Genomic DNA, 13,600 nt, shown 5'->3' with positions numbered 1-13,600 from the left:
GCCAAAGACATGATAATTTTTTTAAGAAGTTAATGACATGAAAGTGGATGTGCCTATGACATGGTGCCTTGTACATTGCATCATTGGTTGGTATAATGAGGCCTTGTTTGTCAGAAAAAGAGAAATAGTAGACCTTGGCCACAGGGAGTGTTCCAGGGTACATTACAAACTGATTTCATACAAATTTATCATATGATATAGTACCTTTCTCCTACTGCATGTATTGTGGTTTTATATGCAGACAAAAGTAATACTCAGTAATAGCAACATTATTAATATTTATCACTTGCTTTATTTCTGCAATTAAATTCAACTTTACTTATTCCCACAAAAAACATAAATACTGATATTGAGGGGACCTCTGTAAGCAAACGGCTTAGGCCAATATGTCGGTGTAATGTTGAATGATTATGAAATACATATAAATTAATTCTTTAGACTACTTATTTCATATCATATTGAGAACTAAACCACAAATTGTGAGGAACAAGTTAGACAACTTAAAGATAGCTCGTCTTGACAAAAGCCTGTTTAAGTAATATAATACTGTCCTTGGACAGCTCAGTGTTAGAGTAAGCTCTAAACCAACTGAAGGGAATTCTACCAGAAGTCAAAGTAATGTTTGCTGCTGGTTTACAAAACAGTATGTTTTTGTTAACTGCAATTTATGATGGTTTTGTCAGGATTCGCTAAACAACATACCAGTCCTTGGTATTTACATTTATCATTGTTGCCAATCTCTTTCTCATCGCACCACTCAGTTTGAATTCTGAATAACTGTCAGGTACACACTGAAACCAGCTCACAAAAGGTAACACCAATATAACAACTAATATGTCATACAGGCCTCAAAAGTAGTTAAATCACTGACATTTCAGTGAGGGCTCTTTACAATAGGTGGAAGTAAGATTATTGCATGTACAATGACATGGCAGCCACTTCTGAAAAGAACACACTTAGTATACCTGTTTCACTAGTCTTCCCATAACCTACCTAGTCATCTCTCACTTAGACAAAATAATCAACCCTTTCTCATTAATGGTACTTCTAATTACATTTAATCATACAAAAGATACCAAACTAGCTTAATGGGTAATTCTTGAAAATCTTAATTGACATCACAGACTGATATGGCTGGAATTAGAAACCGTTTGAAAGGGCTAACAACCTTCAGTGGTAAACACACATTGTGCAACACACAATTGTGTGCATTTTTCAATATACAACAATGCATGAGAAAGGGAGAAAACCTGGTCTATGGAACAATATAGGTATGCTAAAACCCTACAGCCAATGAACTGGACACAATGCGGATCTTTAAATGTAAAGTACAGTTACGCAAGTAACACAGGATGCTGTAAGAGCATTATTGGATCAACCTGAACTTGTGTTTGTGTCATTTGTGTTGTCTTATCTGTTTACATGTTTGTTTAGACTGTGGTGGACATTGATAAAATATAATGGGAAGCTGTGGTGATGACACAAAATAGGACAGTCACTGTTATCATCTTTAATACAGAGTGTGTGAATAATATATATAAGCATTGTAGCATCCAATGTTCATTTACTCTAAAAGCAGCAGTATTTTGAAGCAGAACTGATAACTTGCCAATCTATCAATGGGTAGTACTCAGACAGTGACTAACCATTAATAATTTAAAGAGTCTGCCAAGATAACAGACTGAACAGTTAATTCTCACGATATCATCATTGTCAGACTTCATACCACTGGATTCATTCACAAACATAAGCCAAGCTTAGCAGACTGTTGATATACACCTTTTTTTTTCAAAATGAAATAACATTGCTAGTCAGAGACAACTTGAAAGTTATGAAAGTCAATACATAATGATATCCATTGATGTTACATTAACATACAGATGAGTGAGTGCCACTGATAACTTTGCCATTGTCTTCATTACAACAGTACCAGGAATGAAAGTTGTACTTTATCACACTTGGTTTGATGTACTAGGTCATATCTGGTGATATCCATGTATCTGTTTGTTTTCAGTAGGCCGGATACATACCCTGGTTAGTTTTCAAAAGGTCAAAGTTAGATTATTATATTCTATAGGTCAGATACATATACATACCCTGGTTAGTTTTTAACAGGTCAAAACTAGATCACATTATACTACAGGTCAGATACATAACCTGGCCACTTTTCAAAATGACACATATTAGATTACAATATTTTGCAGTACAGATTGACTAGTTTTGAAACGGCCAAATCAAATTATAATTATAGTAGGATAGACACATGTCCAGGCAAGTTTTACACAGCAAAACGTAGGTATCATTAATTAAGGTGTGGCTCTGGCCATTTTGAGACCATTATCATGATCTGGCAACTGGGATAGCAGTTTGAAACTGATTCTGACTAAATGGACTCTGGTCTGCAATTTATATCGTTGATATACAATTGTGTACACAGATGTGAACTCTTGTTTATACCTGTCTAGATACAGGCATTCCATCATGTACTGAGTGACACAAGTATCTAAATCATGTCATTAATTGTCCAAGCAGATGATTAAATTCCACAAAGATATTGCATTGTTTTCTTTTGTGCTGTATTGTATGATAGCCACTGTATACATATGGTACATGTACATGTGTCAATTATAATATTGTACATGTTGTGTTGTGTTGTGTTGTGTTGTGTTGTGTTGTGTTGTGTTGTGTTGTGTTGTGTTGTGTTGGGTTGCACTGCTATATTGTGTTATGCTGTGATGATGCATTGCATGGCACATATTATGTTGCACTGCTATGTTGAGTTACATGCTAGTGATGTTGTATTTCACTATACTGTTGTGTAACATTACGTTGCACTGCTATGTTGTTACTTTGTGTTGTTGAATTGCATTGAACTGTTATGATGTTTTGCACTGCACTGCTATGCTATGTTATGCTGAGTTGTTGTATTGCATTGAACTGTGCTATGTTGTGTTGTGTTACATTGCACTTCTATGTTGTGTTGTGGTGAGTTGTTGCACTGCATTGAACTGTGCTGCATGTGTTATGTCAAATGTTGTGTTGTGTTGTGTTATGTTATACTGTGTTGTGGTGTGCCGAGTTGTTGCACTGCATTGAACTGTGTTATGTAAAGTGTTGTGTTGTGTTGTGTTGTGTTGTGTTGTGTTGTGTAAAGTGCTGTGCTGTGCTGTGCTGTGCTGTGTTGTGTTGTGTTGTGTTGTGTTGTGTTGTGTTGTGTTGTGTTCTGTTGTGTTGTGTTCTGTTGTGTTCTGTTGTGGTATATATTAAAGGGATCAACAATGTTAGTGAGCAACCCTCATTGTTCACCATGAGGAACTGAAATCATTAATAATGATGATTTCTTTGAATGACCAAAATTAAATTTTACTCTATTTGTTGCCTCTGAAGCCACAATGTTCAGGAAGTGCTCTGATAGACGGATGCCAGTCTGGAAGTTTAGAAGACATTACAAGGTCATCATTTCATGTGATACAGAGTGAACTGCCCTGACATGAAGACAGACATAATACAACCACAAATGTACAAAGATAATATTGTTGTTTTGAAACAAAAACTGAAATTGAAACAAACGGTGTTACATTTAATACCCACCCTATCAATATTTTAATAGTGTACACTGATTACATTTTTATCTCGAATATAATTACAGTGTGATTTATTTCAATTAATTTAGCGTCATTCATCACTAACTCAGCTAGGTATTCATATTTGATAAGCTGGTTAATTAAAGTATATGCCACGGCTACATAAAGACACATGTTCAAAAAATTTCTGTCGGTGTCAGTCATGTCTGACCGTGCTTTCACCCAGCAGAAGAATGGTGGTGACATTCCACCAGGCCTGGTCTATACTATGCATACACCTCACAGCTGACTTCCTTTCATATGTTGTGATTTGTTTTGAACAATGACAGAAGTGGGGAAAAATTGAACAGGTGAGTAATAAACATGAAATACAAAACATCCCCTACACTACAGGTCTGGATTAACTGTATTGGTTTCTGATAAGTCGAATATTAATGTGAGATATTCATTCACATGTAAATTCACATGCAAATTAACCAAACTAGTCATTGACTGTATTCAGCCTTTTGGATAATGTTGTTCTTGTGGTTGTTGCTGTGGTTGTTGTGGTGATGGTTGTGGTTGTTGTTACATACAACTAGTTTTGATATAAAATTTGTCCTATAATAATTTTTAAATCTCTTTTAAGAGAGATGTATGGTTATAGGGACATGATTACATGAATGCACATGTAATACAAAACAGTTTGTTTTCAAAATCTAAAACATCTCTGACTAACACTAACAGGATATATGACAAAAAGTCATAAAGATATATATAGAAAGTATATGTTTTGATATAATATAAATATAAGCCATGTACAAGCAGGGTGGATGATCAGGGACATGGAGCATGAAAGGGAGAAAGTTATGTTGACTTATCTTGATACTTATATATATATATATACAAGTATTATACAAATGTAGGGCAATGATGTTTGTTTACTCTTCAAAGTACTTTAAACACTCCCAAATATCAGTAGCCCAGAAACTTGGGTATTTAGATTAGCAGTGCTGTTTTGGCCTATATAACAATATAGCTTGTCAAACCAAATGGCCAAGACTCTAGCTAGCACTACTAACTAGGCTATACTCTAGTGCTATCCTCCATCCAATCTTACATATAATATAAAGATAAGATAAAAGATATCTCTTTAGAGATGATTCAATACCACATTGGCACCTTAACTATCCTATGTAACAATGCAGTTCACATGTAAACAACAGCCTGCAATACTGAACATGGCAAGTCTGTGGGCTAAAACATCAGTAGAATCTCAGGCCACAAAATAAGTATAACAATTACATGTCCAATGGGAAACTGTTTGTTCTTTATTGACAAGTTTGACAAGTGTTCTTGTACACATGTAGATAATGCCCTCAACAAACTGTATGGAGGGATACCTTTGACAATTCTGCAAGATTTTGTTAACTGATAATTTGTACAATGACCAACTGAGATGGGTGATAGCATGAAAAATAACTGAAAATATTTCAATATTGATTAATATCCAGGTTTATTATGTTCTGATGTCATTTTTGGGAGTAATGCAGGCAGTAAAACTTACTCCACCCTGCATACATTTAAGCTATCAGTTGTGCACCAATTCTAAATTAATGTGATGTACGTCGGACTCTGATGGCACTGTTTGGACAACTTCCTGATAATGACTATGTTGTTTCCTCTCTAAAAGTTCAACCCATTATTTATTGTTGCCTTTGTACTAGTTTTCTAAGAACGAATGTGATTTTCTAAGACTCAACTAATCATGATCTGATTACAAAGGGTCAAAAAGAATAGAAGGGTGAAAAGTTCACAGGTGGTCACTGCCTAAGAGGTTCTTAGTATGTGCCAGTCTCAATGGTCAATGGACAATACAGGCTACCAAGAAAACCTTAGCAACGGTAATGCTATACTGCATGAGGTGACGAAAGGTGATAAGTAAACACAGCTACTCCTCTTGTTTAATTCTCACAACTGAAAACATTCTTTGTAATACCAAGGGTAATTTGAGTACAAGACGTCTACATGTATATCACAAGCATATGTCTTCAAATTATTCAATATTTTTTACTATGATTTTGAAGTGGTATATGTACAATAATAACGATACTAGTCTCCTTGACTGTCAAATGACTTGTGTTTACCACTTTATTCTGAATTGTTTAATGTGTTCGATAAAACTACACTAGCTGCAACTGGAATGGTTTTTAAAACTGTTTTGTTAAATATATTTTCATGACTTCAATACTCATAATTTTATTCACCATGAGATGTATTTAATCCCCTGTGGGTAAGCCACTGTGGGTAAACACATTCATTAAAGCAGTACACAGTCATATATTATTACATATGTACCAAAGATTACTTGCATCGCACACATACTTGTGGTATTTCCTCTGCAGTGTAATACTGAAAACATTACTGCATACTTTCATGCAAATGATATGCAATGGCAATGTAATCATTCACCATTGTGCACGAAAACATGCAAACACCTATTACATTTGTTGATATTAGCAGCACCACTTTCTGCTTGAGTTGCACTTAAGTTACAGTGTTTTCTGCTACACTTTTACTCACTATGCTCATGAAAGTACGGCCGCAGAGAACACTGCAAGCACTCATGCGAATACCCCAAGTTCACCACACTTGCACTCATGCGTCATGGGGTTCTGTCATAGTATGATGCAATATATCCAATCAAACAGATTTTTGGGTCCACACCCAAAAATCAGCATCCCAAATGAGCTTATCACAATACTAGTAATATATAAATAGACCTCTAATTAACATGTGCAATTTATAATCATTGGTATTTTAATTAAGGATTTTCAGTAAATATATTGTTTGTTGTCTGATCGAAAAACATAATACCCCAATTACAGATAGTGCAGGTTTAAATTTAAAACAATTTACATAAAGGATAACAAAAACACATATCAAGCAACCACAGAGTTGCTCCATCGTTATATGTTCATCAGGTCCGTAAATCCGGGTAATAACATCGTTGCAAACCACAGCCTCTTTTATGACACCCTCCAAAATGCACCATCAATAGGTTATTTCGCAGTGTCGAGGAAGAAATAACAGCTCTGGTTTGCAAGAATAGGTAACGTGGAGTCATGATGGGTGAATGGTTAGCGTGACCAGCTTGGAATCTACAGGTTGCAGGTTCGAGCCCTGTCGCTGCCTGCTGTTTGTTTCTGAGTGGCTAAAGTCCTTTGGCAAGATTTGAATCACGACTGTGCTTCAGTCAACCCCGGCTGTATAATTGGGAACCTGGTAGGATGTAGGTTGCAATGTGAAGGCTTTATTCCTATGCGCTGAAATGGCTGCAATGGATAATATGCTCCCCTGGGAGTTGAGGAAGACTAAAGGGCCGTTGTGCCGTTCTGATCCGAGCCAGGGGTACTAATTGTAAAGTGCTTTGAGCACGGTGTGGAAAGTGCTATATAAGCACCCAACATTATTATTATTATTACACAACCAAGGTACTAACCATAGGGACGTGTGCAGTGTAGTATTTCTTAAATTAATGTTTTCCTTGTTTACAGGCTAAATATAACAACATTTTGACTATAATTTCCTACCTGTGAGGAAATAACACACTACTAGTATAGAGATTGAGACATTTGTAGCAGCAGGATTCGTATGATATTTTCCGTAAGACAGCAATCTAAGCAATAACATGTGCCCCCTTTGGTCTTAACTACTTCTTATAATTGAGTAACATTTTGCTTGTTCAGTTGTTCTTCACCTCCATGTCTATGATACACAAACAGTATACACAATACATTGTGACTTGGGGGTCCATTTCTACATGTAACTCATGTCCAATTTTGCTAAAACACGTCTTGAAATTCTTCTGGTCTATGCTGTCATGTTTATATATATATATAATTAAATGGTACAATACACAAATTGCATATCTACATGTATTTCCCCTGGGCTTTCTTCATTAATGACATGAACTTTTGAGAAAAAGCAGGTGGTTTCTCTATTTACAGTGCACACTTCCCAACTGTCATCTAGTACAATATTCAGTCCAACAGAATTTAGTGAAGGGCTCAGGCTGTCAAAAGGAAATATTTTATCCTGCATAACACATTTGTCACAACTTTATCAGTTGAACAAAGGTACTGAAACAGTGAAAGAAATAGAATGTGACATACATAATTTCCAGCTGCCAGCATTTCCTATGATGATTTTTCATCAATCTTCCATTTTTCTTCTTTTATATTCCTTGTACTTTTTTTTCAAATCAGACTTTATGTTCTTTTATTACCATATTGTGTAATCTATTAACATCATAAAATGCTAGTATCTTTAATATTTATCACAAGGACAAATAAACCGGATGCATTTTTCATCAGGTTAATAAAAGTTCGTACATACAGTTTCAATGGATTATCTCTTGGTAAGACTTATAAGATTCATATCTATGAATCACATGTTTACGTCAGTCTGAGAAGAGAAGACAATTTTTTTCAGAAATACTATGTAAAGATTGATGAACAATCATAATTTTTGCAATCTAATCTTTACAGACCTTTATAATCTAACTGATATCTCATTACATGTGCCATACATGACCTCAAGTTGTACACTGTATTTATAGAAGAAACACTTGTATTTTTGTAGCAAGGTTATAATGATACCAACAGTAATAATCATCTATTTGGTTGCCATAGATGTATTATAATACCCTGTGTTCATTTCTGTGTGGAATTTATAACAGGTGAATCATTATTTGGTCTGGTGACTATCAAATTATAATTTATAGGATCTAAATCATAATGGCACAGGCTACTGGACAACAACTAACTAAAACATACCCTTACAATTACCACATGTACAAGTACAGTACACCTCAAATATCTCTGGTACTCTCAGGTTTTCACCTCTGGTAATATGGGTCTGAAGATATGAGAGTTCTACTTGAGCTATGCATACATTCTCACGCAGAGTAAACTTTGGACAATTTTAAAATTTCAGGGCCAAGGAGATGGAAATATCGGTAGTGCTACACAACGCCCTCCTGCAGTCATCTGACAAGTCAGAGTCTACATCACTGGTAATGACAGCAGAAGAAATGTAATCAAAATATACGAGGTAAATAATATGTGCTCTGAGTTCAGATCTACTACAAAAAAGTTTCAAAATGGGTTTATGGCAACCTTTTATGGGTTAAAACTTTGACATTGAGATGATGTCCAGACTGGTTCAAGGCAAAAATTGTTCTCAAAATCTGAAAATTATAGGATGGTCCACACATGTGATGACAAAACTTGCAGGGCAAGTAGCTTTTTGAGTGAAAAGTTGTTAGCAACATGTCTGGAGCATATACATCAGATGGAGAATTTAACACTTATATGTCCTCATGTTGTTATTGAATAGACATTTCAATGAACATTGTAAACAGGGAATGAAATAAGGAGAGAACATGACTAAGGTGCAAAATAGCAAAGCAAGGCGCAAATTGTTGATATGATAGTAAGGGACTGTACCCAGCTAAAAATCCTTGGTGGAGAACAGTGGGGCACTCTAGTCTTAGAGAATAGTTCCTATACTGTCATATGGAAATCTAAGGGACTATTTCAATACTGATTCAGCTCAAAACAAGTTCTGTGTAACCTTTTGGAACCTACATAAAATTCATCATTCTTTAAATGACTTGTTCACACATGTATGATCAATCTAATATTTCTTCATCCCGACATGGTGACAGAGGACACAATGTCAACTTTCCAGCTTGAGGGGACAGAGCTAAGATCTGTTATTTCTTATACTTTTATTACACTGGTTAGTATATACTGTCAGTCTCTACTATACCGATGAAATGCATCAAACCAATAAATGGTACTATGAGGTGAAAAACAAAGAACTTACCACCTCAACCATTGGCAGACCTAAATCTCACCAAGCAATAGTTATCGTTATTGGTCTTGTTGACATAATGTAGGTAAGCAGAACTGTTTCCTTGACAGGCAGCTTTCAAACTGCTTCCTTGACAGGCAGCTTTCAAAAGTCTCAATGTGAGTTTAGGATTAACTGAAAGGGACTTACCGTCTTTCTTTTTAGTAAGATTATTTCTCAAGGTGACACCTTCATGGAACATTCTTTGGCCAGAGCTGTGTGACGCAGCTTGGATATCATCCATACTAATTGTGGTGATCGTTGCAGTACCTGTTGTTGCAAGCACTGGTTGCGACATCGTTGCTGTAGTAACAGTTGCAGCTGCTCTCCTCCTAAAAGTAGGAGCAGGCCGCAACGTTGGTGGGAGTCCCGCCAGGTTTGTATGTTATGTATACTTATAATACTGATATTTCTTCAAGCCGAGAACTTCGGATGGCCTAAAACAGATCAACTCCTGCAATAAACAACACAAAAGATATAAGTTTAGCTTGTATTGCCCTCATCTATAGAATTTATAAAATTATCATTTATAATGTGTTTACTGGTGTTTATGGACCCTGGGTAACAGGGTACCCTGTATACATACCATGTATTACCATATCTTTTATAGCAAACCCATATAATATACCTGGAGAACCCAGACAGGTTTTATCTACTTACTTACATGTACTTAACTATTAACCCAAACATTGGCAACCAATAATCGACATTATTTATACCTGTTGGACATCAAAAAGTGGTTGACTCATGTTTTACCTGTGTATGTAGCAGTTGGCATTACTAACAAACCAAAACATAGACATTGTAGCGAGCAATACATATGGACTTAAATTTTGTCCAATGTGAATTTGAAAATGTGGAACATTACTTGGTCTCTGTTAGTATTCCTTTCTTTCATGGTTACTTTAATACATTATGTCAAAGTTGACAATCTATACAGATATATGAACATGTTGGGTAGGTAATGCTTATATGGTTAGGCCAAACAAAAAAAATTGTGTGGTTCCGGTTACCCGACCGACCCTAATTTTTAACCCCCGACTGCCGACTTTTTATTCGAGGTTTCGGAAAAATACCGAAAACCCGACAGAAAATCGAAAATTTACGAATCTCGCAAAGCGCGAGAGTTCGGGCGAGAGTTACGACGTCCATGCTTTGAAAACAAAAATGGCCGCTCGCTCGTTCGAACACGGCGTGTTTTCAATTGAATTCGCAGGAATAGGATATAGGATGCGACCACATTCAGCAAAAATCTGTACTGACTACTGGTAACTCAGACAGGACATTCGAGCAATTGTTAGAAGACCACCATCCAGGTTATTCGGAATGCAAATATTACCAGAGTCGTATTGAATGTCCGAGTTCAATGAATGGCCCGTGGATGGAAGTTACTCAAAGCAATATTCAACTAGGCACCGTCAGTCAGAACTTTAGTATTAAATACGCACGAGTTCAATGTCAACGAGACGCTGTTTCTCGTGAAATGGAGGATATTGTTGAGGAAACCACAACGAAAGCCGTGAATGCATCGAAATACTAATAGCAGACGGACGGGACTTTGTTCGGAAGAAACCCTCGTCAAGGTTTGTTTTTATTTTTACTCCGTTGTTTTTTTTTTTACTTCGTTGTTTCGAAGCATTTTTTTGTGCCATTCTTTTGGAAAAATAAGACATTGTAAGAGACGAAACGTAAGACGAATTTGTTGTGGGTAAAGATGACGTGATTTTTTGAATGTTTTGTTTGCGTTTTTTATTCTATAACGCCACTATTTTCATACGTCGTTTACAGGCTAGGCGCAATAGTCAGACTTTTTGCGCACGAAGTTTTAATTAAGGCATGTGAGGTTCAATATTCAATTTTACTTCAAAAATAACTCCAGCTTTAACTCTATGAGTGTATATATGTTCGTAATACTTTGAGGTGGGTGAGTGAAAAGTATTTTTAATAAATGTCTATTTAATTTCTCTTGTCTGTAGTGGCGTTTCACCGACCAATAAACAAGAATTATATAACTCATTGGTAGATCTATTTGAGAAAAGAGGACTGGATTGATATTGGTAGAAAAGATGTATGTTGCCACTGTGGTGATGTTGGAGCTGAAGTTGATGCTGAACTGAAGAAGCGCTACAAAACAGTCTTACCTATTTGTACTACCTGTAAAGACAATGGGAACCATTCAGTTGTTCAACGCCCATTTGGAAAGAAATGTTGAAGTGAATAATATAATGTATAAATGTACATGAAATGTAACCTGAAAAAATAACATTCAGAGTTGGATGTTGATTTTGTTATTTTGCAGGCCAGTAAAACCAACTGGTCAGTGTTATTGTGAAGGAATCTGTATTACTGAATTATCATATGAAAAGAAATAAAAAATAATTTGATTTGTGAATTTATGTCTGCTCTGTACATATATTTGAGTTGCTAGTTGTATTTTCAACCCCGTCCATACCTGCAAAATAGAAATTAAAAAAAAAAAAAAAAAAAAAAATCCCTACCTACCTACCCTTATTTTCAAGACCATGTAATAGGAACCACACATTTTTTTTTGTTTGGCCTTACACTTACAGCACCGTTACATTTAGTCACCTCAACAGCCTAGCATGATCACTATGTGTTTCGGTCTTAAGGAGATGTGATCATTATTTTTACTTTGTTGAACAGTTCAGTTAGAAATCCTTAGGTTTGACCTTTACTTCAAGAAATGACACAAATATAAAAACAAATGCCATGATTGCATGAATAACACATGTACATACCAGTATAATGTTTACAAAGTACAGAGGTAAATGGGTTGGCCATATAATACCAGTAAGTTAAGTATGGAGAAGACGTCACCATTATACTAAAAATCACCCAGTCTGACCATATCTACATGTATATGCAGTTGTACAAATACAACATAAAAACAAATGCCAGAACTTATATATGACATCAGTAACAATAGTGTACAATATACAAAGTACAGACTTTAGTGGGTTGTACACTGAAATAAGTGTTGAGGAGACATGACCATTACTGTACAGTAAACTCTGTTGAATATTTCAACTAAAAATCCCCACGTCTAACCTGCTTCAGGGCAATGGCAAAATTACACTAACAGTATCAAAACAAATACCAGTACTGCATTTATATAAGACAGACCAATATAATGAATACAGCATACAAAGTCCAGACATCTGTGTACATGGGTTAGGCACTGTGATGAGATCCAGATAATGCTTATCAAATACCCCAAACATTAGTAAAAAGATACACCAGCCATCCATCTGATAAATTCCAATAACAGTTCTTTACTTTAAATAACAAATTTCATCAGAAACCACCTACAATAAACGTGTTTAAATATTTAGTTTGGGATTTAGTTGAAAGAAATTCAAATCTCTCCACTTTCATGAATAAACCTATACATGTATAATTTACAAGTACAATACTTGGGCAATAGCATATTTACTGTATCTGTTTAAACAGTAAAAATCATTAATCCTCTGTGGTTATTTATTAATTAATACTAGTTTCAAATGACATCACTGTTGATCTTTATATACATTACGTATATACAATGTTAAGGATATAAAATGTGGCTTTCTAACAGTTGTAGGTTTCACATCATGACAACAATGGGATGAGGTCATTGAGGTCACACAATAAAACTGTTTTGACCGATTGTAGTTATTTCTGAGAAATGTCCTGGTACGCGATTATAAACAATCACAACAAACATCTGATATATATAAAGTAACATATTTTGTACCAGAGCTGTTTCTAAGCAGTTACATTTATGTACATAAAGTACAGGTGCGTGTAGTTCCCATAGAAATTACTATCAACCATATTAACTTTTGTTAAAACTTTGCCACTATCACCAACTCTGCCTTTGTCTTCCATGTATATGTCAATTGAATTGTTGTGATTTGATTTCTGTCTGAAGCCTTTTACGAGGTTAATATCTGTGCATCTATCTGTAGATCACGTACATATACATGTAGATCATGTAATACTGCATATGTAACAGCCACTGAGTTACAATTGTACCATACAAATGTCTGCATAGAGACAGTGACATGACACGTTGTCATGTTATTTCCTTATACTAATCAGTCATGTTATGTTGTGGC

The 13,600-nt window shown here is 35.5% G+C and overlaps 1 protein-coding gene across 2 annotated transcripts in view; it reads right to left on the bottom strand.

Moving 5' to 3' along the window:
* Positions 1-13,600, bottom strand: part of LOC144435655 (uncharacterized) — a 44,366-nt gene that overhangs the window by 21,373 nt on the left and 9,393 nt on the right. For both annotated transcript variants that reach the window (XM_078124251.1, XM_078124254.1), the window contains exon 2: positions 9,633-9,936. In XM_078124251.1, coding sequence (XP_077980377.1) covers positions 9,633-9,780 — 148 coding nt within the window. In that variant the 5' untranslated portion in view covers positions 9,781-9,936. The remainder of the gene's footprint in view (positions 1-9,632; positions 9,937-13,600) is intronic.

This window comes from Glandiceps talaboti, chromosome 5, assembly GCF_964340395.1.
Source record: "Glandiceps talaboti chromosome 5, keGlaTala1.1, whole genome shotgun sequence".
Taxonomy (NCBI): Eukaryota; Metazoa; Hemichordata; class Enteropneusta; family Spengelidae; genus Glandiceps; species Glandiceps talaboti.
The sequence above is the reverse complement of the archived record's forward strand: the minus strand, read 5'-3'. Positions and strand labels throughout refer to the sequence as shown.